Source organism: Triticum aestivum, chromosome 2A, assembly GCF_018294505.1.
Source record: "Triticum aestivum cultivar Chinese Spring chromosome 2A, IWGSC CS RefSeq v2.1, whole genome shotgun sequence".
Lineage (NCBI taxonomy): Eukaryota > Viridiplantae > Streptophyta > Magnoliopsida > Poales > Poaceae > Triticum > Triticum aestivum.
In genome coordinates this window covers 562,498,043-562,525,958 of record NC_057797.1, presented here as the reverse complement: position 1 = coordinate 562,525,958, position 27,916 = coordinate 562,498,043, and the positions used below count along the sequence as shown (strand labels likewise).

At 46.3% G+C, this 27,916-nt stretch overlaps 2 protein-coding genes across 38 annotated transcripts; one reads left to right on the top strand and one right to left on the bottom strand.

Annotated features, from left to right (window-relative positions):
* The first annotated feature begins 1,018 nt into the window (after positions 1–1,018).
* LOC123189427 (ATP-dependent RNA helicase SUV3L, mitochondrial) lies at positions 1,019–6,429 on the top strand. 2 transcript variants are annotated; one of them, XR_006495847.1, is made up of 3 exons: positions 1,019–3,300; positions 3,475–3,585; positions 5,633–6,429. XR_006495847.1 is itself a non-coding variant. In XM_044601841.1 (2 exons), the coding sequence occupies exons 1-2, from the start codon at positions 1,169–1,171 to the stop codon at positions 5,667–5,669; spliced, it is 2,169 nt and encodes a 722-aa protein (XP_044457776.1). In that variant the 5' UTR covers positions 1,022–1,168; the 3' UTR covers positions 5,670–6,429. The 2 variants fall into 2 exon arrangements, 1 of the variants encoding a protein (XP_044457776.1); XM_044601841.1 differs by lacking the exon at positions 3,475–3,585 and having other exon boundaries at positions 1,022–3,300.
* Positions 6,430–7,078: 649 nt separating this feature from the next.
* LOC123189425 (uncharacterized) lies at positions 7,079–27,509 on the bottom strand. Of its 36 annotated transcripts, none has more exons than XR_006495836.1 (12): positions 26,997–27,509; positions 26,422–26,520; positions 25,402–25,605; positions 24,946–25,064; positions 24,777–24,856; positions 24,681–24,693; positions 24,440–24,602; positions 23,752–24,019; positions 22,734–22,958; positions 22,568–22,598; positions 22,446–22,481; positions 7,079–7,405 (listed from the first exon to the last, which is right to left on the bottom strand). XR_006495836.1 is itself a non-coding variant. In XM_044601839.1 (3 exons), the coding sequence occupies exons 1-3, from the start codon at positions 27,453–27,455 to the stop codon at positions 25,692–25,694; spliced, it is 573 nt and encodes a 190-aa protein (XP_044457774.1). In that variant the 5' UTR covers positions 27,456–27,509; the 3' UTR covers positions 25,073–25,691. The 36 variants fall into 36 exon arrangements, 2 of the variants coding, with proteins under 2 accessions (XP_044457774.1, XP_044457773.1); XR_006495832.1 differs by having other exon boundaries at positions 24,440–24,588; XR_006495846.1 differs by lacking the exon at positions 24,946–25,064 and having other exon boundaries at positions 25,402–25,426; positions 25,552–25,605.
* Positions 27,510–27,916: the final 407 nt, after the last annotated feature.

Sequence of the window (27,916 nt, the reverse complement as noted above, 5' to 3'; positions counted from 1 at the left end):
GATGGCGGTAGGCGGCTCGCGGTTAGCTTCCTAATAGGATGGATGCGTCCGAGATAAGTTTTTTAATAGGATGGATTTGTCCGAGATTAGTTTCCTAATAGGATGAATGCACTCTAATTTAGTTTTCTAGAATAGGATGCACACGTGATTATTAGTTTCCTAATTGCTCAGGCGTGGAGTTTCATATTTTCCTCCACGGTGGAGTACGGTCAGTAAATGTAAATTGCTAAGTGCACACAAAAAATGGTTTAGGTTAAGGCTAACCGTTAGATTGATTTTAGTGGGCCTAATCGTGCGGTGATATTGGATTTGTGTACACTTTGTGGGGTGTGCTTAAAGAAGTTCTTGTTTGATTGTTTAATAGTAGTATAGATAGGATGCACACGTGATTATTAGTTTCCTAATTGCTCAGGCGTGGAGTTTCATATTTTCCTCCACGGTGGAGTACGGCCAGTCAATGTAAATTGCTAAGTGCACACAGAAAATGGTTTAGGTTAAGGCTAACCGTTAGATTGATTTTAGTGGGCCTAATCGTGCGGTGATATTGGATTTATGTACGCTTTATGGGGTGTGCTTAAAAAAGTTCTTGTTTGATTGTTTAATAGTAGTATAGATATAGATAATTGCTCAGGCGTGGAGTTTCATATTTTCCTCCACGGTGGAGTACGGTCAGTCAATGTAAATTGCTAAGTGCACACGGAAAATGATTTAGGTTAAGGCTAACCGTTAGATTGATTTTAGTGAGCCTAATCGTGCGATGATATTGAATTTGTGTACGCTTTGTGGGGTGTGCTTAAAAAAGTTCTTGTTTGATTGTTTAATAGTAGTATATAGAAGTATAGATATAGAAGTATAGATAATTTTATTTATTTTTTACTTTTTAGATGTCTTGCTATAATCAGTTGATTCGTTTTTAGGGTAATAAATGTTTTCTTTCCGAGCAAGTTATTATTTTAGGGTTAACAATCGTCACATTCTCCACGCAGTCAGCGCCCCGCGAGGCCGCGACGTGGTCCGTTTGAGCCACCTATCTCCCCGCCGTCCGCTCGTAGCCCACTTTGGCCCAGGATCCCGACAAGGGCCGCCCGTCTGTCGCGCGCCGCCTCCCCTCTTCCCCTCTTCCACCCCATGCCGCCGGCCGCCGCCGTCTCGTAACCCAAACGGACCCATGGCCGCCGCCATCGCTGCCTCGCTTATCCGCCGCACCACCTCATCGCCGTACCGCCGACTTCTCCTCCCCACCTTCTCGCACCTCCACCGCCCTGCCCCCCAATCTCCATCCCCATGGCCCCCATCCCAACATCGCTTCCTCTCGTCTGACGCAACCGACGACCCTGATCGGAAGCTGCCTCCGCTGGACCCGAAGCAACTGTGGCGCGAGCTCTCCACCGCCGAGCCTGCGACGGGCTCGTCGCGCCTCCCCAAGGCCACGTGGGACGACGTGGTGGCCCTCACCCGCCGCTTCGCCAAGGATCCCGCCATTGCCGACCAGGCCCTCGCGCTCTACATCCCTTCCTCAGAGTTTCCCACGTATGCTCGGCACTTCCGCCACTTCATCCCTGCGCGCCTCTCCCAAGAATCCGCCGAGCAGCTCCTTTCTCTCCCGGGCGAGGACGCGCACGCCCTCCTCCTCCCGGCCTTCGCCGAGTACTGCCTCAACTACCATGCGGATCAGTTGAGGCAGAACAAGTCCGTCATGGCTGCGGCCGACCTCACGGCGCCGCATACCTGGTACCCCTTCGCCCGCGCCATGCGCCGGCGGGTGGTGTACCATTGTGGGCCCACCAACAGCGGCAAGACGCACAACGCACTCGCACGCTTCAGCGCCGCCAAGTCCGGTGTGTACTGCAGCCCGCTCCGGCTCCTCGCCATGGAGGTATTCGACAAGGTCAATGCACTCGGTGTCTACTGCACCCTCCGCACTGGCCAAGAGATAAAGGAAGTTCCCTTCTCCAACCATGTTGCTTGCACTATTGAGATGCTGTCCACGGAGGAGCTCTACGAAGTCGCCGTGGTTGATGAGATACAGATGATGGCTGACCCTGTCAGGGGCTATGCGTGGTCACGTGCTGTTCTTGGGATCAAGGCAGATGAGATACATCTCTGTGGTGACCCTAGTGTGCTCAAGATTGTTCGTAAGGTCTGCGCAGATACTGGAGATGATTTGGAGGTGCATCAGTATGAGCGGTTCAAGCCACTTGTTGTCGAGGCCAAGTCGCTACTTGGAGACCTCAAGAATGTTCGCTCTGGTGATTGCGTTGTTGCCTTCTCACGCAGAGAGATATTTGAGGTGAAGCTGGCAATTGAGAAGTTTACGAAGCACAAGTGTTGCGTCATATATGGAGCTTTGCCACCGGAGACAAGGCGCCAGCAAGCAACATTGTTCAACGAACAGGATAACGAGTATGATGTTCTTGTAGCGAGTGATGCGGTCGGTATGGGTCTGAACCTTAACATTAGGAGGGTTGTGTTCTATAGCTTGTCCAAGTACAACGGGGACAAGATGGTACCTGTTGCTGCTTCACAGGTAAAGCAGATAGCTGGGCGTGCTGGTCGGAGGGGAAGTGTTTATCCAGATGGACTCACAACCACTTTCTTGTTGGATGATTTGGATTATTTAATTCAGTGCCTGCAACAGCCGTTTGAGGAGGCACAAAAAATCGGTCTTTTTCCTTGCTTCGAACAAGTGGAAATGTTTGCCAGTCAGTTCCCCAACCTCACTTTCACTGACTTGTTGGATAAGTTCCGTGACAATTGCCGCATCGACAAGACATACTTCATGTGCCAGCAGGATAGTATCAAGAAGGTTGCTAATATGCTCGAGAGGGTCCAGGGTCTCTCCCTCAAGGATCGCTACAATTTTTGTTTCGCGCCAGTTAATATAAGGGATCCGAAAGCCATGTACCATCTTCTGAGATTTGCTACTCATTATAGCCAGAGCCGTCGTGTTAGCATTGCGATGGGAATGCCGAAGGGTTCGGCAAGGAATGACACTGAACTGCTGGATCTCGAGACGAAGCACCAAGTCCTGTCGATGTATTTGTGGCTGTCACACCATTTTGAGGAAGATAACTTTCCTCATGTGCAGAAAGCTGAGGAAATGGCAACGAATATTGCTGATTTGCTTGGCAAGTCACTTGCCAAGGCATCCTGGAAGCCTGAATCAAGACAACAAGCAAAGCAGAGGCGAGAAGAAATAGAGAGTGACAGCAATGCTGAACAGGCGTCAGATAATGATGCAAAGAATGTTTCCAAAGTTGGTTATGAAAGGACGAGGTCGCTTCCTAAAACATTTCCAAGGTAATATAGCTCTAGCCCACATCTTTTCACACATATGGTGATCGTTTGTGGAGATAATTTTTTTTTCTTGTCATGTAGTAGATGTCATTTTTATTTGCTTTTCTTGTATCAAAAAAACTTGTCTTTCTGATAAATAGAGGCTAATAATGAAGAATCCCATGCCACCTAATGCAGTTAAGTTATACTATGGAATTTATTCGGCTTCACTTTGGGTCAGAAGAAACATGAGAGAACACTATGCTTTAATTCCATACAACAGCCGGCAACTGAGTTTGTGAACTCTAGGTATTCCCGTTCTTCATTTGTTCAAGTAACTACAATCCCAATGCCAACTTATAATAATTCAAGTAATCCTAAACTCAACTTCCAGTTGGCAAAATCAATCTCTTCAAAATGGATTTGAGATAATAGTTTTAAGTTGAATTTATATTGCTTAAAACGTTAAATTGTTCCTGATTTGTGTCTCTAATAGTAAACTATCAAATATTACCTGAAGTTCCGAACATGTAAATCTTGGGTTGTTTCTTAGCTAACTTTCTTGTTCGCTGGCATATCACCTCATCCTGATCCTGGTATCCTATTTAGCTGGATATTATTCTAGTTAGCTTTGTGATTTGCTTGGAGCATGTATTTCTTGAACATTTTTATGATCCTTTCATTTGAAGTTGATTTGGGCATCTTGGCAAAAAGAAAAGTGTTTGGGGCTGTTTGGTTCCCAGCCACAGTTTGCCAAGCCAAAATTTGGCAGCCACAGTTTAGTTGGCATGTGTTTGGTTTTTGCCACACTTTGGCTTGCCATACTTTATTGCCCATATGGCCCATTTGTCATAGAGACAATTTTTTTGCCAACTTTTGCCAAAGTTTGGCGTCCAATTTCACAGCCACACTTGTGTGGCTTGCCATACTTGTGTGGCTAGCCACACTTTGGCTTGGCCACACTAGTATCCAACCAAACAGACCCAAATTATTTCTTCAAATACATGAGTTTGCCAGAATTATGTTACCAATAATCAGGAGTTCATTTTGGTAAAGTGTGCCTTTTTGAGGAAGGACTGTTATCATAGAAGGATTTGTGTGGACCTATAGAATAAAAAAATTTCAGAACACCAGAAGAGATACGCAAATCACTAAAGGGCAGCCCCAGTGCATGTAGCTCCCGCTTGCGCAGGTTTTGGGGAAGGGTCCGACCACTTTGGGTCTATTGTACGCAGCCTTTCCCTACATTTCTGTAAGAGGCTGTTTCCAGGACTTGAACCCGTGACCTCATGGTCACAAGGCAGCAGCTTTACCACTGCGCTAAGGCTCCCCTTCAGATACGCAAATCACTGTCATTACAAAATTACCAGAGCAAATAAGGCGTAGATTTTCATGAACCTATAACCTTATGTGTTTTCGGACTTAGTTTGGAGTGGGAATGGGAATGGTAATTGTGTATTATGTCTGTGAGTACCTACCTGAAACAGCTGCAGCATTTAAGTTCAGACTGAAAATCTCATGCTTGTGTACATGTTGCCGAACCTCAAGTTGCTCTGACACTAAATATGCAGAGTATGACAGTGAATCTGTAGGAAGGTGCCAGATGATATACTCCCTCCGTCCCAAAATTCTTGTCTGAGATTTATCTAAATACGGATGTATCTAATACTAAAATGTGACTTGATACATCCGTATTTAGACAAATCTAAGACAAGAATTTTGGGACGGAAGGAGTATTATCATCTGGCAAGAAGCTGTTCACCACCAGAAAATATTCATCTCCAGTGTATGGTGTATATGTTAAATTAAGGGCATTTAACATATTGATATTCTGTTTTGGCTAACATCTATTGCTTTTGGCAATGTCATGTTGAACAAAATAGTTGTTCGTCAATTTCTTCCATAGCTAAGGATCGGCCGTAAGTTTTGAGTCAACTGATGGAACATATGGCTTAATATTTTTATTCTTGTTTTTGTTTCCGTACAAGGTTACATGCCCATTATGCATTTTTTGCTGTTAGGCAAACTAAATTTCAGAATATTTTTCTCGGTATGATTTATGTGACGCTATCTTTGTTTATATGTTTTCCTCGTTTCGAGAATTGAGTTACCGAGCCATATAGTCCAGATTTGATATACTGCAGCATGGCTTTTCATCTTGGATGAGTGCTTCTGAAGATTATATTCAGTTACATTGCCTGATCTTTTGAGTTACACAGAAATTTTCAAACAATTCCTAAAAGTGTACTTTCTGGTACAATAGTTGATTTGGGCATGTTTGAAAAGTTTACATAGCAAAACATATTTAACTAAGATAATTCTGGATGTACTTATGATGTATTGTTTCCTCCTGAAGGACAAGACATAATTCTTCTTTGAACCTTCTGGCCTGATTGTGGGGTTGGCTATACCCAATTGAATGCTAGAGAAGAACCTGTTGAGCCAAGCTGCGACGCCTCTTCAACCCCCAAATCTGGTGCTTACATGTCACATCTATTGCTATTCTTCCAGTTTTGGTGTATGCCAGCTATGTTGTGCTGGCATGTTGCGCTGAAGCCAGCCAGAGGTGCGCCATGACATTTGCATCAACTGGCGGCTATTTTATTGGCACCAGAAGAGATAGCTGCTGAGTAATGATGTTGTGCAATGCTAGATTGCATGCTGAATAAGGATCTTTAAGTTATCAGAAACAAACTGGTTTTTTGCTGACATGCTACACCAGTATGCGGGTAATAAGCAAACGTGGAGATTTTCAAGGTTTTCATAGATCATTCCTAAGATGTCTTAGATGATTTAGTGTGATTGTCAAACTTGACTGTAATATGTAGAGAGGATAGCAGAGATGTATTATATGCCACTTTCGGGATGTTCTCGCGTTGGTGCAACTGCAGATAGGAGCTTTCTGGTTCCCCGATCGGATGTCAGATGCTAAGTAGACAAAATGTGTAACTTATTTCCACAGTGGCTGCCGTGCGTCGATGTTGGAATCATTTATCTCGATTTGGGATACGAATGACACTGGATCCAGATCTATCTTGCTTGTAGATGAGCCTGTTAGGGTATGAGCATTCTGATCCGTCCAGTCTTGACTGAGATAATAGTACTGCGGAGTACGGAGCCATCTGGGATGAAGGAATTTACATGCGTTTTGAAGGATTCTCGTGGAAAAATATTTTTGTGTCTTGCATTAACACCCTTCAAATTTCTGCACTGCACGTCTATATGAAGAAATCTAGTGTCAGGGGTGTGTTTGTTTAGGCTGCAACTTCTCCCGCTGCTAGCTGTGGTTGAAAGGTTGGAGATGAGGTGCTATCGTTTGGTAGTCATGCTGTAGCAGCTACGGCTGAAGCTGAAATATACTGAAATGACAATAACACCCTCTGTTGTTTTGTAGATTAGGTTTAAGAGTTGGTGTTAAAGCAAATGAGTTTTGTCTGCCGTAGAACTGAAAAATACATGACATTTCAATCAATTCTTTTTTCTCCTTTTCCTGTGTTTCAAAGAGCCTTCTATTCGGTGAATGCACTCTAGCGAGGGAGTGTTCTTCTATTGCCCCCTGCTCCTGCTTTTAACATCTACTAGATGACTCGTTACGCCAATGGCGCAAAGGCCGAGAGGGAGCCAAGTATGGTGAGAATATTTAGACACCCAAGTCGAAAACCAAATGTGGCCAACACTCCCGCATCCTCTGCTTGGAAGCCGCCTTTTCTCACCGGATCTAACATAGATACATGATTCTTCAAGAGTAAATTTCAGAGAAAATATAAAGCATGAAAAGCTTTAAGTTGTACTATTGAGACCATACCATGATATCTTCATTTACTTTCTTTGAAAATCTAAAGGTCTAAGAGGATGGTACATGTGATAAGCTGTGAATCCATAACAGAAAACTAAACTAACTTCCAAACAAACATTTCAAGTTTGGAAGCCACAAAGAAGCAACCCAGATCTCTCGTTGTAGTGCAAGTACATGTCCTTAATCCCGCATCCACAGCCCAAAAATTTTGAACACCTAAATCCACGAAATCCAACCGAAGGAAATCATGGCAGAAACATGCGTCGTGGCTTACGTCTCCGAGGATTTCTTGGCATTCTTGTGCAGGTTGGACACAGCAATCCTCGCATGTATCTGGACAAATTAGGGAGGCACACTTCAACAAATCAGTTCTTAGTAATTATAGAATGCCCTGTATTAAAGGAAGTAAAATCAAGCATGTATGTGCTCTAACTTTCATAACTGCATGTAAACTCAGCAACTAACTTTATATACCAAAGTGTTGTCACACCCTAGTTAGTCATGCATTAGAGTGTTGCATCATGTTTACTCTTTCATCAGAAACTTGAAATGGGGATGACAGAACCCCCAGTCCCCTCTGAAACCAACTAGGGTTACTAAAATAATTTTTCAATGAACCTGAAATGCCCTTCTAAAATGCCCATCATTTTTATCTTGGTTCAGAACCTCTGCCAAAAATGGTGCACATTTTCCTAGGCCATCCTAGGGTTTTTGAATTAAATCATAAATATTTGAATTTGGGCATTTAAAATAATATAAAATATTTAAATGCTCAAATATCTCCAAACTAAAATGTTTCATGTTGGAAATAATCCAACTATGGGCCAGGAATAGTTTGGTGATTTTTGAAGTTGCCTAGGTATTTTATTAAATTCAACTAAGTTGCAGATATATATTAAATAAAACAGAAACAGAAGAAAAGGGGAAAACTTACCTGGGCTCCTCCACTGTGCGGCCCAGCCAGCTGGCCGGCCCAGCCAGCAGCCGGCCCAGCCCACCACTGCAGCCCTCCGTCGTCTTCCTCCCCTCGCCCCGAAGCTGCTGCGTGCTCGCGCGCGCACGGCCGCGCGGCCACCTCCTGCTTGCCGACGAGCTCCTGGCCGCGTGGACGACTCCCGCAGGCCGTCCCGATCCCCCCTGCTCTCTCTCACTCTCTCCCGGCTCTTCCTTCCTCTCTCTCGCTCTCTCTCTCACACGGCCGAACACCACCGTCGCCGCCGTTCGCCATAGCAGCCATCTCCGGCCACCCCTCGCTCCCCTGACTAGCTCAGAAGCTCCGCCACGACCCCCTCTTCCTCCCCACCGCTCCACGGTCCTCCAGAAGCCCTGCATCGCCGCCACGTCGCCGTTCCCCTCCTCGGGCTCCGACCGTCGTCGCCGTCGAATTCACCGTCACCAGCGCGTCCCCGAGCCCGCTAACCATCCCTGCAGCTCCGCGGTGAGCCCCCGGATCGTTTCCCCCTTCTCCCCTGGTCTCTTTCGACCTCTAGGCCCTAACCCCACCTTGGCCGAGAGCTCCACGCCGCCGGCGATGTCGCTGTCGTGGCCACGGTCACCGTAGCACCCAACCGAGCGCACCATCGTGCTCCCCACCACACCAGGAGCACGCAGCGCGCACTAACGCCTCCCCAAGCCCCCTGCAACGTCGATTCCGACCGCACCCGAACTCCGGCAGCCGCAGCCGAGCTCGCCGCCGTCGACTCCGGCCACCCCAGGGCCAGCCACGGCCACCGTCCGACGCGCCGTCGAGCTAGCTATCCAACGCACCTAGCCGCACGCCGTTTGGAGCACCACAGAGGAAACCCGAGGCCCCTGCACGCCGCGGACCTCGCCGGCGACTAACCGCCGGCGGGTTTGACCTGTCCGACCTGAGGTTTGACCCCCCCAGGGTCACTGACGCGTGGGCCCTGTCGGACAGGTAGTTAGTTAGTACTAATTACCGTTAGTCAACCCCCCCTGACACTGACAGTGGGCCCCAGCGCCACTAATTCCTAATTAGGATTAATTTAAACCTGTTAAACCCCCCTGTCACTGACGTGTGGCCCCCACACGTCAGGTTTGACTTCAGCCAGCCGCAGTTGACCACTGACGTCATGCTGACGTCATGCTGGCGCAATAATTATAATTTCTGAATTTAAATTAAATCAGGAAATTCCAGAATATTATTTAAACTTCAAAAATTCATAACTTTTATTCTGTAACTCCAAATTGGACAAATTATATATGAAAAATGATCAGAAAAATCCAATCTATCCATCTGTACTATTTTCATGCATGATCAAACAAGTTAAATTGATGTTTTAAGCAGAACAAGGAAAAGCACTTTAAAAGACCATATTTGAATTTGAAATTTGAATCCTTGATTCAAATTTGTTCAAACCCCTCTGGTTTTTAGTTGCATTAGCCCAACACACTCATATTGCCATGTTTCATGCATGCATCATATTGTTGCACATTGTTTGGTGATGGTTGTGTATCGGTGTCCTTTGCGACAGGTTCTGCCCCCGAGGAGTACCGTGATTACCCTAACGAAGAACCATATCAGTGCATCGAACCATCAGGCAAGCAACTAACCATTTGATCATATCGATACAATCCCATGTTCTCCCTCCTGCTCTCTTTTACTGCATTAAGACAACGCGATTCAAACTGCTGTGTGCTACGGTAGTTGAACCCATTTCCTCTGCATGACCTGTCATTGCCACAGTAACTAGATGAAACCCACTAGCATGTGTAGGAGTTGATTGAGCCATATGTATGTGTTGTTCCTACCTTGCTATGCCTGCTATGCTTAGAGTCGTGTCAGGTCTGGTTCATCTGGGTGATGGGCTAGAGTGAAATGATTATGTCGGTAATGAGAGTGGTGTGGTGAACACGATTTGGTAAAGGTATCGATGAGAGGCCATGTAGGATTACATGGTGGGTTGTTTCATTGAAGCCGACCTTAAGCACTGAGATCTGTATGTGTGATTTAAGAATCAGCTACTACCATGCATTGGGCCCGAAACCAATGGACCCTCTCGACTTCTTATTCACCCTAGTTCTCCGTCCAGGAGTTGCAAGTAGTTTCTGGTGTTTGTAGCCTACTGGAGGCCGTGGACAGCGCTGACCGTAGGGGTGGGCTGTGATGCGGTAGGTACATGGCCGGGTGTACCGAATACCCGTTAGGTATCTCGGGAACCCTGTTCACATCGTTCGGGGCCGTATGGGAAACCTCGGCCGGACTCCCTGCGGATGGAACCTGAATAGGCGATAAACCTGGACTGGAGGCTTAGGTGATTAGGTAGGTCGTGGCCGACACCCACGTTGGGCTTCCGCTTGAAGGTTGCCGAGTACATGTCGTGTAAACGGCGGTAAGTGGTGAGAGCGTGTGTGAAGAAGTACACCCCTGCAGGGTTAATATGATCTATTCGAATAGCCGTGTCCGCGGAAAAGGACTTCTGGGTTGCTTATATCAGTTCATAGACAAGTGAAAGTGGATACTCTAAAATACGCAAGATAAGCGTGAGTGCTATGGATGGCGTTCTCGTAGGGAGACGTGAGCGGATCCATAGTGGTGTATTGATATGGTGAATATGTGGACTCGTGTGCGCCACCTCAAAAAGTTACTCGCAGTCGTAGTTCAGGATAGCCACCGAGTCAAAGCTGGCTTGCTGCAGTTAAACCCCACCACCCCTTTGTTGATAATGATGCATATGTAGATAGGTCTGATGTAAGTCTTGCTGGGTACATTTGTACTCACGTTTGCCTATTTTATGTTTTTGCAGAGAGACTTCGGTCTCGCTAGTAGTTTCACGTGGACTTCGACGTTTAGCTTGATACCTCAGCTACGATCTTGTGCCCCGGCAGGATCTGATAGATAGTCAGGCTTCTCAGCCTTTTTCATTTATAGATGTCTGTACTCAGACATGATAGCTTCCGCTTGTGCTTTGACTTGTATGCTCTGAGTGTTGGGTCATGAGACCCATGTTTGTAATATCTCGCTCCTCGGAGCCTAATGAATAAAGTACTTGAGTCGTAGAGTCATGTTGTGATGCCATGTTGTATTTGCACATATCGAGCATATTGTGTGTATGTTATTGAAATGCTTGGTATGTGTGGGATCTGACCATCTAGTTGTTTATCTTTAGTAGCCTCTCTTACCGGGAAATGTCTCCTAGTGTTTCACTGAGCCATGGTAGCTTGCTACTGCTCTGGAACACTTAGGCTGGCCGGCATGTGTCCTTCTTCGTTCCTGTGTCTGTCCCTTCGGGGAAATGTCACGCTTTGAGTACCGGAGTCCTGTTAGCCCGCTACAGCCCGGTTTACCGGAGTCCTGCTAGCCCAGTGCTACAGCCCGGACCCACTTGCTGATGACCGACACGTTCGAAGCTGGGTCATGGATGCCTGTCCCTGTAAGTCTGTGCCACTTTGGGTTTACAACTAGTCATGTCAGCCTGGGCTCTTTATCATATGGATGCTAGCGACACTATCATATACGTGAGCCAAAAGGCGCAAACGGTCCCGGGCAAAGGTAAGGCGACACCCGTGGGAATACCGTGCGTGAGGCCGCAAAGTGATATGAAGTGTTACCGGCTAGATCGATGTGACATCGAGTCGGGGTCCTGACAGCGTTGGTATCAGAGCCGGACTGCCTGTAGGTTCTCCAAGCCAAACTGGTCGATGTTGAGTCTAGAAATTCTTTAGTTATATGTAGGGGAATTGTTTGTGGGTTGGAACGTAAGGCTCTTTTTACTCCTTATACCTTATGACTTTCTGATCTGAGTCAGTCCATTCTTCCACCGGGGGATAAGGAATTAGGATCTATTCTCTCTATCAGGATCACGTGTTACTAATCAGTAGTACCTTATAAGTTTGATGGTTACAAGCCTAGTTCAGTTCTACTACCACATTATGTTGCCAGAATGGTTTCAGAACTTTGATATGATGATGTTGAGTATGTACGAAATCCTTTGTCAAATGACTCAAAATCCTCTTTGAGCATTTACAGCTGTTATGCTGCCGAAATTTTGCTAGAAATTCTAATGCCTTTGCATTATGATTATGCTTTCAGATGGCCACTCGCGACCTCAATCAAGTGGTTCGCCTGACTCGATGCCTAGATGTACCCGGCCATACTGCCAAGTTGGTCAGGGTAATGACTGAGGCTGGATACCGCTGGTATCCTGAGTACACGGTCGAAGAGCAATTCCGAGACTTTAATCAAAGCCAGTATCTCTGCACTGTCAGGATATTTCCATCTTATCCTGGATCCACCGAGCCTCTTCACTGCTCCTATGGGCTCGGGGTTACTATTGAGATGGCTGTGCAGGATGCCGCCTACTCTATGATGACCATTATGCGAGTCAGATCTGGTTTATTTCGGGACTCTGATTTCCGGTATATGCCAGGATCACTTCCGGGAGCACAAGGATATCTCCAGGCTATCTATGCTGACCCCACTCAGGAGGATTCACGGACTCGCACCACTGCTGAGATGCTCGAGGATAAGGACCGTGAAAATCGGGCCTTAAGGTTAGAGCTCTTCAATACCCGTGCTGACCACTGGGCTACTTTGACTCGGTTCGCACCGGCGGTGCAAGCTGGATATTCAGATATGCGCGATCTCTATCCTGTGAGATCTGCTCTGCCGGACGTGATGGTTTGGCGTGATGTAGGAGGCATCACCCCACCTCGCGGTCCCCGCAGGCCACCGTCTGTTGGTCCAAGGCCTCATCCTAGCCCCTATGGTCCACAAGCTCCGCGAGACCGTCTGTTTCCGGATGATCATGTTGAGCTTCCAGGCTATGGAGGTGACTTCTACGAGGACTACTACGGATCGGTCTGAGCTAGTGGAAGTATCACTAGTTCGCACTAGCTGTGTCTTCTATCGTCCCGCGTGACTCGTGGGATATGACCTAGTTTGTACTCCTTCCGGAGGTGTAGAAAAATAATGTATAGGAGCTTGGAATGCCTCCGATGAGATGTAATCCTTTTTCACCATAATAGTACTTTGTTTGGTCTTGTACTAAACCCTGTATGGTGTGTATGACGATGGAATAAAGAAGCAGTTTCTGTATTTACCATGTCATACGGATGATCATCTTGCATTCCGAATTATTCCTTACATTCTGTATCCTATGTCGGAATTTTATCGTTCTGACTAAATCATTGTCTTGTTACCTAGGATGGTCAACACGCGCGCTAACCCTGCTTCTCAAGAGCAGGCCGAAGGCAGTGAGGGCAGGAATGAAAATCTGCCTCATCCTCCTTCACTAGCCGAGGTTATGATGGAAGCTGAGAGAAACAAGCGGGAGACCAACCGTTTGTTGGAGCGTATTGAACAGAATACAGCACACCATCAGAGGGCTAACGTGGTGTCACTCAGTGATTTTTATCAAATTGCATCCACCCACGTTCCACCACTCCGTCGAGCCTCTCGACGCTGATGACTGGCTTCGCAGTATCTCTCACAAACTGCATTCCGCGCTGGTAGCGGAGGCTGACAAGGTCACCTTTGCTGCATATCATCTTGAAGGCCCCGCCAGTCTATGGTGGGAGAGTTATGGAGCTATGCGCCCAACGGGCCATGTCACTACTTGGGCTGAATTCAGCGAGGCTTTCCGTGAACATCACATTCCGGAGGGTCTCATGGACCGTAAACGTGAGGAATTCTGCAATTTCACCCAAGGCCGACTTTCTGTGGATGTCTATAGCAGGGAGTTTGGTAATCTCGCCCGATATGCAACTGAGGAAGTGTCTACTGACGCCAAGAAGCAAGCAAGGTTCCGTAAGGGACTTAGTCCTGAGCTTCGCCGCGACCTCCGTCTGCATGAGTGCACATCTTTTTCGAAACTTGTCAATAAAGCCATCAGTGCTGAAACTGGTCAGACTGACTATGACGCAACACGCAAGCATGGCCGTGACATGGGTTCCTCATCCGGTGCTGGTCCTCAGAAGCGCCGCGTGTGGGTGCCCAACACCGCCCTGCCACCCAGGTTCACACCGAGGCCATCTTTCCAGGCGCCTCGCCCTGTTCAACAGTCTGCTCCAACCAAGCCCTATGGGGGTCCAACCAATAATGCTCCTCCACGTACCAGTTCCGTGACTTGTTTCAAATGTGGGGAATCTGGCCACTATATGCGTGAGTGTCCCCAGACCAACCCCAACCAGTCTGCTAAAGCTGTTGGCCGTGGCAAGCCGACAGGAAAAATATTCCACGCCAAGCCAGTCACCGCTACACGTGGCCATGTCAACTGTATCTCTGCCGAAGAAGCTCAAGAGGATCCCAACGTCGTTCTCGGTACGCTTTTTGTTAATTGCCACCCGGCATCTGTTCTTTTCGATACAGGAGCCTCTCATTCTTTTATATCTGAAAACTATGCTCGCTTGCATAACGTCGCATTCTGTGACATGCCATCCACTATGGAAATTTCTACTCCTGGTTCTAGATGGCAGACCTCTAGGGTAAGTTATGGAAATGAAATCCAAGTCGACAGACTTGTTTTCCTTGCATCTTTGATAGCCCTTAAATCTTCAGATATTAATATCATTTTGGGTATGGACTGGATGTCAGCTCATCAAGCCAAAATTGATTGCTTCTCTAAGACTGTTCAACTCACCCATCCTTCGGGGAAGATAGTCAATGTCTTGACCCGAATAGCCAAGCGACAATTATATTCTCTTAACGCCAGCCCTTTGCCAGACCTTGAGGACATTCCGGTAGTCCGTGACTTCCCGGATGTCTTTCCAGAGGAATTGCCAGGTGTTCCACCTGACAGGGATGTTGAGTTCGTAATCGACCTCATCCCCGGAACTGTTCCGATTGCTAGAAGACCTTATAAGATGGCACCACTAGAACTAGCCGAGCTTAAGAAACAACTCGATGAATCCTTGAAAAAGGGTTTCATCCGCCCTAGTTCATCTCCATGGGCATGCCCCGTCCTGTTCGTTAAGAAGAAGGATGGTACGGACCGGATGGTTGTAGATTACCGACCTGTCAATTTGGTCACAATCAAGAACAAATATCCGCTTCCCAGGATCAACGACCTGTATGATCAGCTTGCTGGATCCTCAGTCTTCTCCAAGATGGATTTGAGGTTGGGCTACCATCAAATCAAAATCAGAAACGGGGACATTCCTAAAACGGCCTTTGTTACTCGTTATGGCCAATACGAGTCCACCGTCATGTCCTTCGGTTTAACCAACGCTCCAGCCACCTTTTCTCGGTTAATGAACTCAATCTTCATGGAGTATTTGGATAAATTCGTCGTAGTCTATCTCGATGATATACTCATCTACTCCAAGAACGAGGAAGAACATGCCGAACATTTAAGGCTAGTGTTGAAGAAACTTCGAGAGCATCGCCTTTATGCCAAATTTTCTAAATGTGAATTCTGGTTGTCAGAAGTGACCTATCTGGGTCATGTAATATCTGGTAAAGGTATTGCTGTTAACCCTGAACGAGTTCAAGCCGTCCTTAATTGGACTCCACCTGAATCGGTCAAGCAAGTTCGGAGTTTTCTAGGCTTAGCGAGCTATTGTCGTCGCTTTGTCGAGAACTTCTCCAAAGTTGCCAAACCTCTAACCGAACTCCTCAAGAAAGATAAGAAGTTCGAATGGACTCCACAATGTGAGCACAGCTTTCAGGAACTGAAAAGACGCCTGACCTCTGCTCCCGTACTGGTACCGCCAGACTTCTCCAAGGACTTTGTTATCTACTGCGACGCCTCGCGACAAGGACTAGGTTGCATTCTTATGCAAGATCGACACATAATTGCTTACGCTTCACGGCAATTGCACCCACATGAGGAGAATTATCCTACTCATGATCTAGAGCTTGCAGTCGTAGTCTATGCACTTAAGACCTGGCGACATTACCTCCTCGGTAATCGTTGCGAAATATTCACTGATCACCAAAGTCTGAAGTATATTTTCACCCAACCGGATTTGAATCTCAAGCAGAGACGTTGGGTTGAATTGATCACAGACTTCGACTTAGGAATAACCTACACCCCAGGGAAAGCCAACGTCATGGCTGATGCGCTAAGTCGTAAATCTTATTGTAACAACCTGATGTTACAACAAAGTCAACCGCTTCTCCATGAGGAATTTCGGAAACTTAATCTTCACATTGTACCTCAAGGTTTTCTTTCCACCTTGGTGGCAAAACCTACCCTTACGGATCAAATTATCAAAGCACAGAAGGTAGATCCGGGAATCTCCCGCATCAAGAGGAACATTCAGAAAGGAGTTGCGAATTGCTTCTCTATTAATGATCAAGGGGTCGTATACTTCGGGAATCGATTAGTGGTTCCCAAAGTGCGAAACCTGAGGCGTTTGATCCTTAAGGAAGCTCATGAATCTCCTCTCACTATTCATCCCAGTAGCACTAAAATGTATCAGGACCTACGCCAGAGGTTCTGGTGGACTAGGATGAAGAGAGAAATTGCTCAGTATATTGCAAATTGCGACGTCTGTCGTCGTGTAAAAGCAGAGCACCAACGGCCTGCTGGCACCCTTCAACCCTTAGCTATTCCTGAATGGAAATGGGATAAAATTGGTATGGATTTCATTACCGGTTTTCCCAGGACCAAGAGAGGGAATAATGCTATTTTCGTCGTGGTCGATCGTCTTTCCAAAGTAGCCCATTTCTTACCTGTTCGTGAGAGTATAACCGCTAGTCAGCTGGCAGATTTGTACATCTCCCGAATAGTGTCTCTCCATGGTATTCCTTTGGAAATTAACTCGGATCGAGGAAGTCTTTTCACCTCTCGATTTTGGGAAAGTTTCCAAAATGCTATGGGAACTCGTCTCTCCTTTAGCACCGCTTTCCACCCTCAGTCAAGTGGTCAAGTGGAACGCGTCAACCAAATTCTAGAAGACATGCTTCGAGCCTCTGTTATCTCGTTCGGGATGGACTGGGAGAAGTGCCTTCCATTTGCCGAATTCGCTTACAACAACAGCTATCAATCTAGCTTGGGTAAAGCCCCTTTTGAAGTTCTCTATGGACGACGATGTCGAACACCCCTTAACTGGTCAGAGACCGGGGAAAGACAATTCTTTGGCCCGGATATGATTCAGGAAGCAGAAGAACAAGTTCGTATCGTTCGTGAAAAGTTGAAAACAGCCCAATCTCGTCAAAAGAGTCAATATGACCGAAAACATAAGGCTATGACTTTCGAGGTTGACGAGAAGGCTTATCTTCGGGTCACCCCTCTGAAGGGAACCCATCGTTTCGGTGTCAAAGGCAAATTGGCTCCTCGTTACATTGGACCTTTTCGCATTCTCGCCAAACGAGGAGAAGTTGCCTACTAGTTGGAACTACCTCCGCACCTCTCCAGAGTTCACGATGTCTTCCACGTTTCTCAACTCAGGCGTTGCTTCTCGGATCCTATCCGTGGAGTGGACCACGAAACGCTTGATCTCCAAGATAATCTTACATATCGAGAATACCCCGTTCGTATCCTCGATCAGGCCGAACGTACCACCCGACGTCATAATATCAAGTTTCTCAAAGTACAATGGTCGCACCATTCTGAGGATGAAGCAACTTGGGAAAGGGAGGATCGTCTTTGACTTGAATATCCCGCCTTCTTCCTGGAGGAACCCAAATCTCGGGACGAGATTCTTTTGAGTGGGGGTGAGTTGTCACACCCTAGCTAGTCATGCATTAGAGTGGTGCATCATGTTTACTCTTTCATCAGAAACTTGAAATGGGGATGACAGAACCCCCAGTCCCCTCTGAAACCAACTAGGGTTACTAAAATAATTTTTCAATGAACCTGAAATGCCCTTCTAAAATGCCCATCATTTTTGTCTTGGTTCAGAACCTCTGCCAAAAATGGTGCACATTTTCCTAGGCCATCCTAGGGTTTTTGAATTAAATCATAAAAATTTGAATTTGGGCATTTAAAATAATATAAAATATTTAAATGCTCAAATATCTCCAAACTAAAATGTTTCATGTTGGAAATAATCCAACTATGGGCCAGGAATAGTTTGGTGATTTTTGAAGTTGCCTAGGTATTTTATTAAATTCAACTAAGTTGCAGATATATATTAAATAAAACAGAAACAGAAGAAAAGGGGAAAACTTACCTGGGCTCCTCCACTGTGCGGCCCAGCCAGCTGGCCGGCCCAGCCAGCAGCCGGCCCAGCCCACCACTGCAGCCCTCCGTCGTCTTCCTCCCCTCACCCCGAAGCTGCTGCGTGCTCGCGCGCGCACGGCCGCGCGGCCACCTCCTGCTTGCCGACGAGCTCCTGGCCGCGTGGACGACTCCCGCAGGCCGCCCCGATCCCCCCTGCTCTCTCTCACTCTCTCCCGGCTCTTCCTTCCTCTCTCTCGCTCTCTCTCTCACACGGCCGAACACCACCGTCGCCGCCGTTCGCCATAGCAGCCATCTCCGGCCACCCCTCGCTCCCCTGACTAGCTCAGAAGCTCCGCCACGACCCCCTCTTCCTCCCCACCGCTCCACGGTCCTCCAGAAGCCCTGCATCGCCGCCACGTCGCCGTTCCCCTCCTCGGGCTCCGACCGTCGTCGCCGTCGAATTCGCCGTCACCAGCGCGTCCCCGAGCCCGCTAACCATCCCTGCAGCTCCGCGGTGAGCCCCCGGATCGTTTCCCCCTTCTCCCCTGGTCTCTTTCGACCTCTAGGCCCTAACCCCACCTTGGCCGAGAGCTCCACGCCGCCGGCGATGTCGCCGTCGTGGCCACGGTCACCGTAGCACCCAACCGAGCGCACTATCGTGCTCCCCACCTCACCAGGAGCACGCAGCGCGCACTAACGCCTCCCCAAGCCCCCTGCAACGTCGATTCCGACCGCACCCGAACTCCGGCAGCCGCAGCCGAGCTCGCCGCCGTCGACTCCGGCCACCCCAGGGCCAGCCACGGCCACCGTCCGACGCGCCGTCGAGCTAGCTATCCAACGCACCTAGCCGCACGCCGTTTGGAGCACCACAGAGGAAACCCGAGGCCCCTGCATGCCGCGGACCTCGCCGGCGACTAACCGCCGGCGGGTTTGACCTGTCCGACCTGAGGTTTGACCCCCCCAGGGTCACTGACGCGTGGGCCCTGTCGGACAGGTAGTTAGTTAGTACTAATTACCGTTAGTCAACCCCCCCTGACACTGACAGTGGGCCCCAGCGCCACTAATCCCTAATTAGGATTAATTTAAACCTGTTAAACCCCCCCTGTCACTGACGTGTGGCCCCCACACGTCAGGTTTGACTTCAGCCAGCCGCAGTTGACCATTGACGTCATGCTGACGTCATGCTGGCGCAATAATTATAATTTCTGGATTTAAATTAAATCAGGAAATTCCAGAATATTATTTAAACTTCAAAAATTCATAACTTTTATTCTGTAACTCCAAATTGGACAAATTATATATGAAAAATGATCAGAAAAATCCAATCTATCCATCTGTACTATTTTCATGCATGATCAAACAAGTTAAATTGATGTTTTAAGCAGAACAAGGAAAAGCACTTTAAAAGACCATATTTGAATTTGAAATTTGAATCCTTGATTCAAATTTGTTCAAACCCCTCTGGTTTTTAGTTGCATTAGCCCAACACACTCATATTGCTATGTTTCATGCATGCATCATATTGTTGCACATTGTTTGGTGATGGTTGTGTATCGGTGTCCTTTGCGACAGGTTCTGCCCCCGAGGAGTACCGTGATTACCCTAACGAAGAACCATATCAGTGCATCGAACCATCAGGCAAGCAACTAACCATTTGATCATATCGATACAATCCCATGTTCTCCCTCCTGCTCTCTTTTACTGCATTAAGACAACGCGATTCAAACTGCTGTGTGCTACGGTAGTTGAACCCATTTCCTCTGCATGACCTGTCATTGCCACAGTAACTAGATGAAACCCACTAGCATGTGTAGGAGTTGATTGAGCCATATGTATGTGTTGTTCCTACCTTGCTATGCCTGCTATGCTTAGAGTCGTGTCAGGTCTGGTTCATCTGGGTGATGGGCTAGAGTGAAATGATTATATCGGTAATGAGAGTGGTGTGGTGAACACGATTTGGTAAAGGTATCGATGAGAGGCCATGTAGGAGTACATGGTGGGTTGTTTCATTGAAGCCGACCTTAAGCACTGAGATCTATATGTGTGATTTAAGAATCAGCTACTACCATGCATTGGGCCCGAAACCAATGGACCCTCTCGGCTTCTTATTCACCCTAGTTCTCCGTCCAGGAGTTGCAAATAGTTTTTGGTGTTTGTAGCCTACTGGAGGCCGTGGACAGCGCTGACCGTAGGGGTGGGCTGTGATGCGGTAGGTACGTGGCCGGGTGTACCGAATACCCGTTAGGTATCTCGGGAACCCTGTTCACATCGTTCGGGGCCGTATGGGAAACCTCGGCCGGACTCCCTGCGGATGGAACCTGAATAGGCGATAAATCTGGACTGGAGGCTTAGGTGATTAGGTAGGTCGTGGCCGACACCCACGTTGGGCTTCCGCTTGAAGGTTGCCGAGTACATGTCGTGTAAACGACGGTAAGTGGTGAGAGCGTGTATGAAGAAGTACACCCCTGCAGGGTTAACATGATCTATTCGAATAGCCGCGTCCGCGGTAAAGGACTACTTGGTTGCCTATACAGTTCATAGACAAGTAAATGGAAACTACTAAAAGCCTCAAGATAAGTGTGAGTGCCGAGGATGGCTCTTCTGTAGGAAGACGGAGGTGGATCCTCGGTAGTGTATTGAAGTGGTGAGTAGTGGACTCGTGTGCGCAAAACCATTTCAAGTTGGAGTATCGTAGGTTAGCCTAGCCAAGAGTCAAAGCTGGCTTGCTGCAATAACTCCACCAACCCTTCTTGATAATATGCATGTATGTAGGATCTGATGTAAGTCTTGCTGAGTACCTTTGTACTCATGTTGCTATAATCTACCTTTTTACAGAAGACGCTGCAACCCCTTTTGATGGGTTCTATGTAGACGTTGACATCAGCGAGTAGGCTAAAGACCCAGGTGGTGACCCTGAGCTTGTGATGGACCACGTAGTATAGCTAGGCTTTCCAAGCCTCTTTTATTTGCTAGTTGTCTGTACTCAAACAAGCTACTTCCGCTGCTGGTTTGTATGACTGTATGACTTGTATGTTGGGTCGTGAGACCCGTACCTTGGTGTATGTTATGTATGGCTCCCTGAGCCTTAAATAAAGTACTTGTGTCATAGAGTCATGTTGTGATGCTTCGTTGTATTTGCACATATCAAGCATATTGTGTGTATGATTGAAATGCTTGGTATGTGTGGGATCTGACTATCTAGTTGTTTATCTTTAGTAGCCTCTCTTACCGGGAAATGTCTCCTAGTGTTACCGCTGAGCCATGGTAGCTTGCTACTGCTCTGGAACACTTAGGCTGGCCGGCATGTGTCCTTCTTCGTTCCTGTGTCTGTCCCTTCGGGGAAATGTCACGCTTTGAGTACCGGAGTCCTGTTAGCCCGCTACAGCCCGGTTTACCGGAGTCCTGCTAGCCCAGTGCTACAGCCCGGACCCACTTGCTGATGACCGACACGTTCGAAGCTGGGTCATGGATGCCTGTCCCTGTAAGTCTGTGCCACTTTGGGTTTACGACTAGTCATGTCAGCCCGGGCTCTTTATCATATGGATGCTAGCGACACTATCATATACGTGAGCCAAAAGACGCAAACGGTCCCGGGAAAAGGTAAGACGACACCCGTAAGGATACCATGCGTGAGGCCGCAAAGTGATATGAGGTGTTACCAGCTAGATCGATGTGACATCGAGTCGGGGTCCTGACAAGTGTACAATTCTCAAGTTACAGAGGCAAAAACAGGGACAGAGGGCGTGCATTCTAGTAGGCTCTGATAAACTCATTCCCAGTAATCCATTCCTTATATGAGTAAACAGCAACGCTACCCAATTGCTTATATCAAGAATGACCAAAAGAAGCAAGCCGAGCACAACTCTATAACCACAGCGTTTTAAAAAATTCTCTTCTCTAAGCTAATCAAGCCTGCTCGTTTTCTTTTTGGATAAAGCCAGTTCGGTCAGTTAGGAGAAAAAAAGCAATTAATAAAATTACCCAAACTAAACAATCTTCTAATCTGCTTTAATGGAACATAATAAGCATTTGCTGTTGCTCTTTGTATGATATACTGGACCCCTTTACAGGCGGTTATGCATGCACATTTTACACAGTAGCCTGCATAACCCACTCACCTTGCTTACACGTGAACCCATATACATAATTTAACAGGCTAATAAGGAGACAAAGGCTGACAACATTAGAAAAAGACAAGGTGCACCATAATCTCACCAGACAAGAACAAGTGGTAGGCCATGAAACAAAGCAAACAGAGCATGTAGCAAGAAGCAATAAAGTGCATCAATAAGAACACATCTAACCTTGCAAAAGTATGACCGGTCCGGACGTCAGGAAACCTGGACAGGAAGAGAAAGAAGCAACGAACAAACATTTCAGCTCAGAGACATTTTATCAAACAGTAGACGAGCAAGAAATATCTTACCTTTCCAAACAGAAATATCTTACATTTTATCCTGATAAACAAGATAAAGAGAAGTGAGAACAAGAAAATTGGAGAGCAGGAGGACACGGAAAGCAAAGCCTGCCGAAGCGACGCATGCAAAAGAAAAAATGACGGTGACACTGATACGGAGAAGAAGAGCTCCAACCTCAACCGGTTCGACAACCAGGAGAAGTCCGTGTGGACGAGGCCGAGGCCGCCCGCCAGGACCAGCTCCAGCGCGAGGCCGCCCGCCACCGCGAGTCCCAGGCCTGCCTAGTCGAAGCCACAACCGGGGCCTCCAGGCCGACTCGCCCTCCCCTCCCCGTGCCCCATCTCCACATCTCTTGTCAAATCTTCCCAGCCAGTTGAGACCTCCATCTATCTCTTAGAGCTGCCAAAACAGAGCAAATACAATTAACTTCGAATTCTAGAAGTTGCGTTCTGGTATATATTTAAACAGTCTACAAAAATCAGTGCACAGAACATATATAATTGAACTTTCAAAATCGTCAAGTAGATATTAAAGAAGATAGAATCATCATTGTGAGTGTACTGTCCATAACTGCATTGGCGCCTATTTTGTACAATGGCCTAAAGAAAACTCCAGTACATAAAAAGGGAGGATGCATTTATGGTAATGGAAAGATATTTCTAGCTTTTTACCGGTTCAGACAAATAACGCAAATAACAAATTGTCGATAAACATGGTAATGATTTGTGAAGGACGCCTGCACCATGATGTAAAACCATCGAATCAAATGTGAAATTGTATCAGAGAAAAGCAAACACAGTAGACATGGTTGATGCCTTGGCTACAATCTATGGTTCATCTTGCATCAGAGACCGCAACACAGGGATGTACTGTGCCTAGTTCATTGACTTCAAAGTGGTGCTTTGATTAAGAGGAATTTGGTATCATCGCAGCTCATGTCGTGGCAAGGCTACTACGACCCAGACTTTATCAGGACTGAATGTTCATTGCTCACTGATTCTGTTGTACCAAATGATCTGACCACCCGTCGATCCGATCTGTTTATAGAACTTTAGACCCAAACATAATAAATAATAGGCTTGTCCCATGTTAATGACAACAGTCTGACACACAATAGCTCTCCGACAGCACAAAAAAAGATTTAGAAAACTAAAAAGTGGCGAATAAACATGAGAAACTCCTAACATATTACCTCTAGCAATCACAGTCACGGTCAGTGCTACGCTCCCAGCTTCTCTCGTTTCCACCGTCTCAAATGCATCAAGAATTTCAAATGCTTACACTTGAAGGAACATAGTAAGTCTGGGCAAAATTTATGTGTGGAGCTCTCATGATTTTGGTTTACAATACACTCGAGCAAACACAGGGGGTCCATAGTATATTGAAAAATATTTGGCAACCCACAGTGCAAGCTAAGTGTTCTCCGGCTCTCTTCTGTCTTGTTGTAATAGTCAGACTGCCTACATTTAAACTTAGATGTAAAGCACCAAAATAACTGTCAAGCAAAACCAATAGTGCCAGAAAATTAAGAGGAACCCGAACCTTGCAGAACATCAAGCAATAACAACAGAAAAACTATTTTTTTACATTAAACAGAAAAGTGAAAGCATTATTCGGTGTATAGAACCCATAATAATTTGTGATCATCCATAGTGCACATAATTAAATGACCAGTAAGGGTATTGGTTATTCTATCCTCCTGATACCTACTGAGATACACCTAACTTGAAGTAGAATGGAAGAGATGTACTTCGGAACTGAAGATGAAATTGTGCACACATAATGGCAGTTGAAAGGAATAAATTGCTCGCATACACAAACTATCTAGTTTGTTTAGCAAACACAGGGGATCTGCAGTACTTTGAAAATATTTGGCTAACCATGGCGCAAGCTGAGTGTTCTCAGGATCCCTTATATTCTTGTTTCAGGGTTGAAGCCATCACAATATACAAAAAATGGCAACCATCCTTGGCCTCCATTTATCCTTCGCTTTCTTTCTCGAGGGTTTGCCAGAGGCGCTTGTACATACCTGTTTTGCAAGACCTATCTCATTAGCATAAGAATTGTGCATTTCAATTGTAGAGAATGGGCCAAAATAGGCAAATTTAACAATTATTATACCTCATTGGATAATCTTCAGATTTGCACCTCTCCTTTTCCATCAGTATGAGAGAATTGCATCAGTATGAAAGAAGAGGAGAGAAGGAGCTAGCATACCTGCAGAAGGGCCAGTAAGGCTGCAACGTCACAACAAGGAAGCGGGGCCCCTTGCACCAAGAATTGCATAGAGTCGAAAACTGAAACTCATAACAATAGACACGCACTTAATAATATGCCTCCAGTGGCACCTGACTGTGAGTCTTATAGAGATTCAAACCTTACCCACCTGTGTGCATAACAGAAATGAGGCTAAGCAGAAGAAATAATCAGTTATGTGCTTCTTAGTAATTTTTGCTTGATTCCAAGAAGACCAAATATGTAAAAGGAGGACTCCAGGTCAACGTTCTGCATAATGGGTGAACATAAATCTACAATACTATGTACTTCTTATAAACAGTATGTTTTCTGCTTTAATGGTTTAGAACCCACCCAAACAAAATAAAAGCAACAAAAATAAACTGGCTATAAAATGCAGTTCAAACAAAGCAAACAATAGGAAACAATAAAAAATAAAACAAAACCATAATATGGCAATATATTGGAACAGCTAGGGTCGCATTTGCAAAGTTTATTGTTGTCTGTCTTCTCAATGAAGTTTCAATGACAAAGAGATTCAACCTGGAGTAAGCTATCTGAAATAAATTAATCCAACAAATCAAATAATAGTCCTGATGGGATGTACCTCGAATTAACTTAAGAGGGACCATCTAGTACCGTGCAATGGACGAGCAGACGTGTGGAATTGACGAGAGAATAAAAAATAGGTATATGAGGCAGTGAAGATCCATGTGAGATGTCCCAATAAATCGGTCAGAGAAACAAGCCCAAGCACCTTCTAGAGCAGCGAGCGAGTCCGTTGATGAAACTGGAATTGCAACCTGTGTTCCTGTAGAAAAATAGAACGACGGTGTGTCTGTAATTGCATTTTCCATCTGTTTTAGGTGTTCTTCACTTACACTGTCTGCTTTTTTGTCAATAAAGGCATCTCTGTTCGCACATCAGATTACACTAAGATTAGAAAACAGAGAATACAATATATTATGTTGCAATAAAAAATAGGGAGGAAATTGGGTGATTGGTAATCATATATTGGTCGTTTACTCAGAAGAAGGGAATTGCTTGGTCAACAAATATATATATCTGCACCCTGTACATAGTATAATGCTGCAGATATGTGTTTGATGGAAGTTGGTTTCATGCTCTTATTCTGACAGCAAAAAAACTAAATAAATTTATTTTTCGTATATTCAAAATATGGTCCATCTTATGCATACAAGGTGCTATCTTGGCATGGATACAACCTGCAACCATATGCACAGGAGGTGTATCTGTCCTAAGAGGAGCATAGTTTCAGAAGAGTATTTCTTTATTTGAAGCGGGTTTTTTTCCACGTGATCCACTGCTGAACTTGGTGTTCAAAGTAAGAACAGAGCAGCTGGAACGGCACAGATGTGCAGCCACACGCGCGCGCACACACACACACAGTAATCAGAACATTTTTGCAAGTTAGAACTAAATTTTATATACGATTAATGTTGGCACTCAATCGGCAATGAATTGGCATAGAACACATCAACATAGATTAATGTTGGTCGTATGGGAAAATACCAAGAGAGATTAATGCATATATTTTATGGCTCTCAGTTTTGAAATCAGACACGGTTTATAGTGATGAAGAAACAAAAGGTATTAGCTCTATTACCTCACATAGCCATTCGAAGTAATCACCAGGAGACAAAAGAACATATAAGACTCTAGGAATTAACATAACCTCCATTGCATTGTTCATACGCACCCAATTCTGAAAAAGAAAAACATAAGCTTCAGTAGCAAACAAATAGAATCTGAAAACTATGTACATATACAGAGAAAAGAAAATTAGGAACGCAAACTGTCCTATTACTCCCATGTGTGAAGAGCCAAAGCTATTTTCAAACAGTATTATAAGGTAGCTCTAGATTTCAATCCATAACAATCAAATTAACCACTACAGAAAAACTAAGAACAATAAACCTGAACTATGGCATGAAAGAAAAAGCAGTCATGATGATCTTATTCAATACCTAAATTGCAAAAAGCTAGTCGGTCTACTCAACTTGTTATTTTCTACTGGAACTAAATAATAGAAAAAAGAAATCAGATGACTTACATAGATTAATACTGCCCTGCCAGCCTTATTGGATTTTCATCAAACACTTTGCAGGCACAGAGAAACAAAAACAGGGGATTGGAAGAAATGGAGAGAGAAAAATCAGGAAGAGAAGAATGATTGTGTACCTGAAGCTGAGTTGTGATAGGATGGACGCTTGGAGAAGAGGCGGAGGACGACGAGCAGCTGGACATCCTCCATGACGAAGCAGGGCCGGCCTGCTCCTTCTCTCGTGGCCGACCTCCTCCCTCTCCCTCTCCCTCCAAACCACCGCGACGGACCGCTGGCCCCGCTGCTTCTTGTCCCCGACGTTGGCCTCTCCCTGGCTCCTGGCTCACTGCTCCTCCCCACGCTGCCGGTCTCCCCTCCACCTCCACCTTGAAGACCCAACCTCCCCTCCTCACCCATGGGGACGACCAGCGCAGGATCTGGAACCACCGCGAGCGACGACCTGGAGGGGCTAGAGCGGGGAGGAAGAGGAGAGACAGCAGTGGCGACGAAGAGGAGGGAAGGGCTCGCGGCGCGGGGGAGGGGTGGGGATGGACGGGGGAAGGAAGGGGTGGCTGCACCAGGATGCTAGGGTTCATGGGAGGGGATCGGGGAAGAGAGCAGAGAGTGCGGGCGGAGGCTCGAGTGCGGGTGGAGGCCGCGGCTAGGATTTCTCGACGGGTGGGCTGCGTTTTATACCTAAAGGTGAAAAGACTAAAATGCCCTTGGCGGGGCACAGAATTTGCAGGCAGTGGCAATAGCGATTTAAAGGCGAGGTGGAGGCCTTGGTCCTGCCTATCAGTTCTTTCGGATTTATATGTTCAGCGAGCTGTCACGCCAGCCCACGGCTTGTCCTCCACTCTTGGAGCCCCTGTCGTCCATAGTAATATTTAACGTGTGAGGCTACGACCGTTGTCGCTAAAGTTAACAATGCTAGAGACTACAAAAAAATGTAAAAATGCTAGAGGTTACAAATCCAAGGGGACGGAGAGAAACCAGTAGGCACAGACATTAGTATGGAAGGCACTCCGAAACCAGATTTCGTTGCTTGGAGTTACAC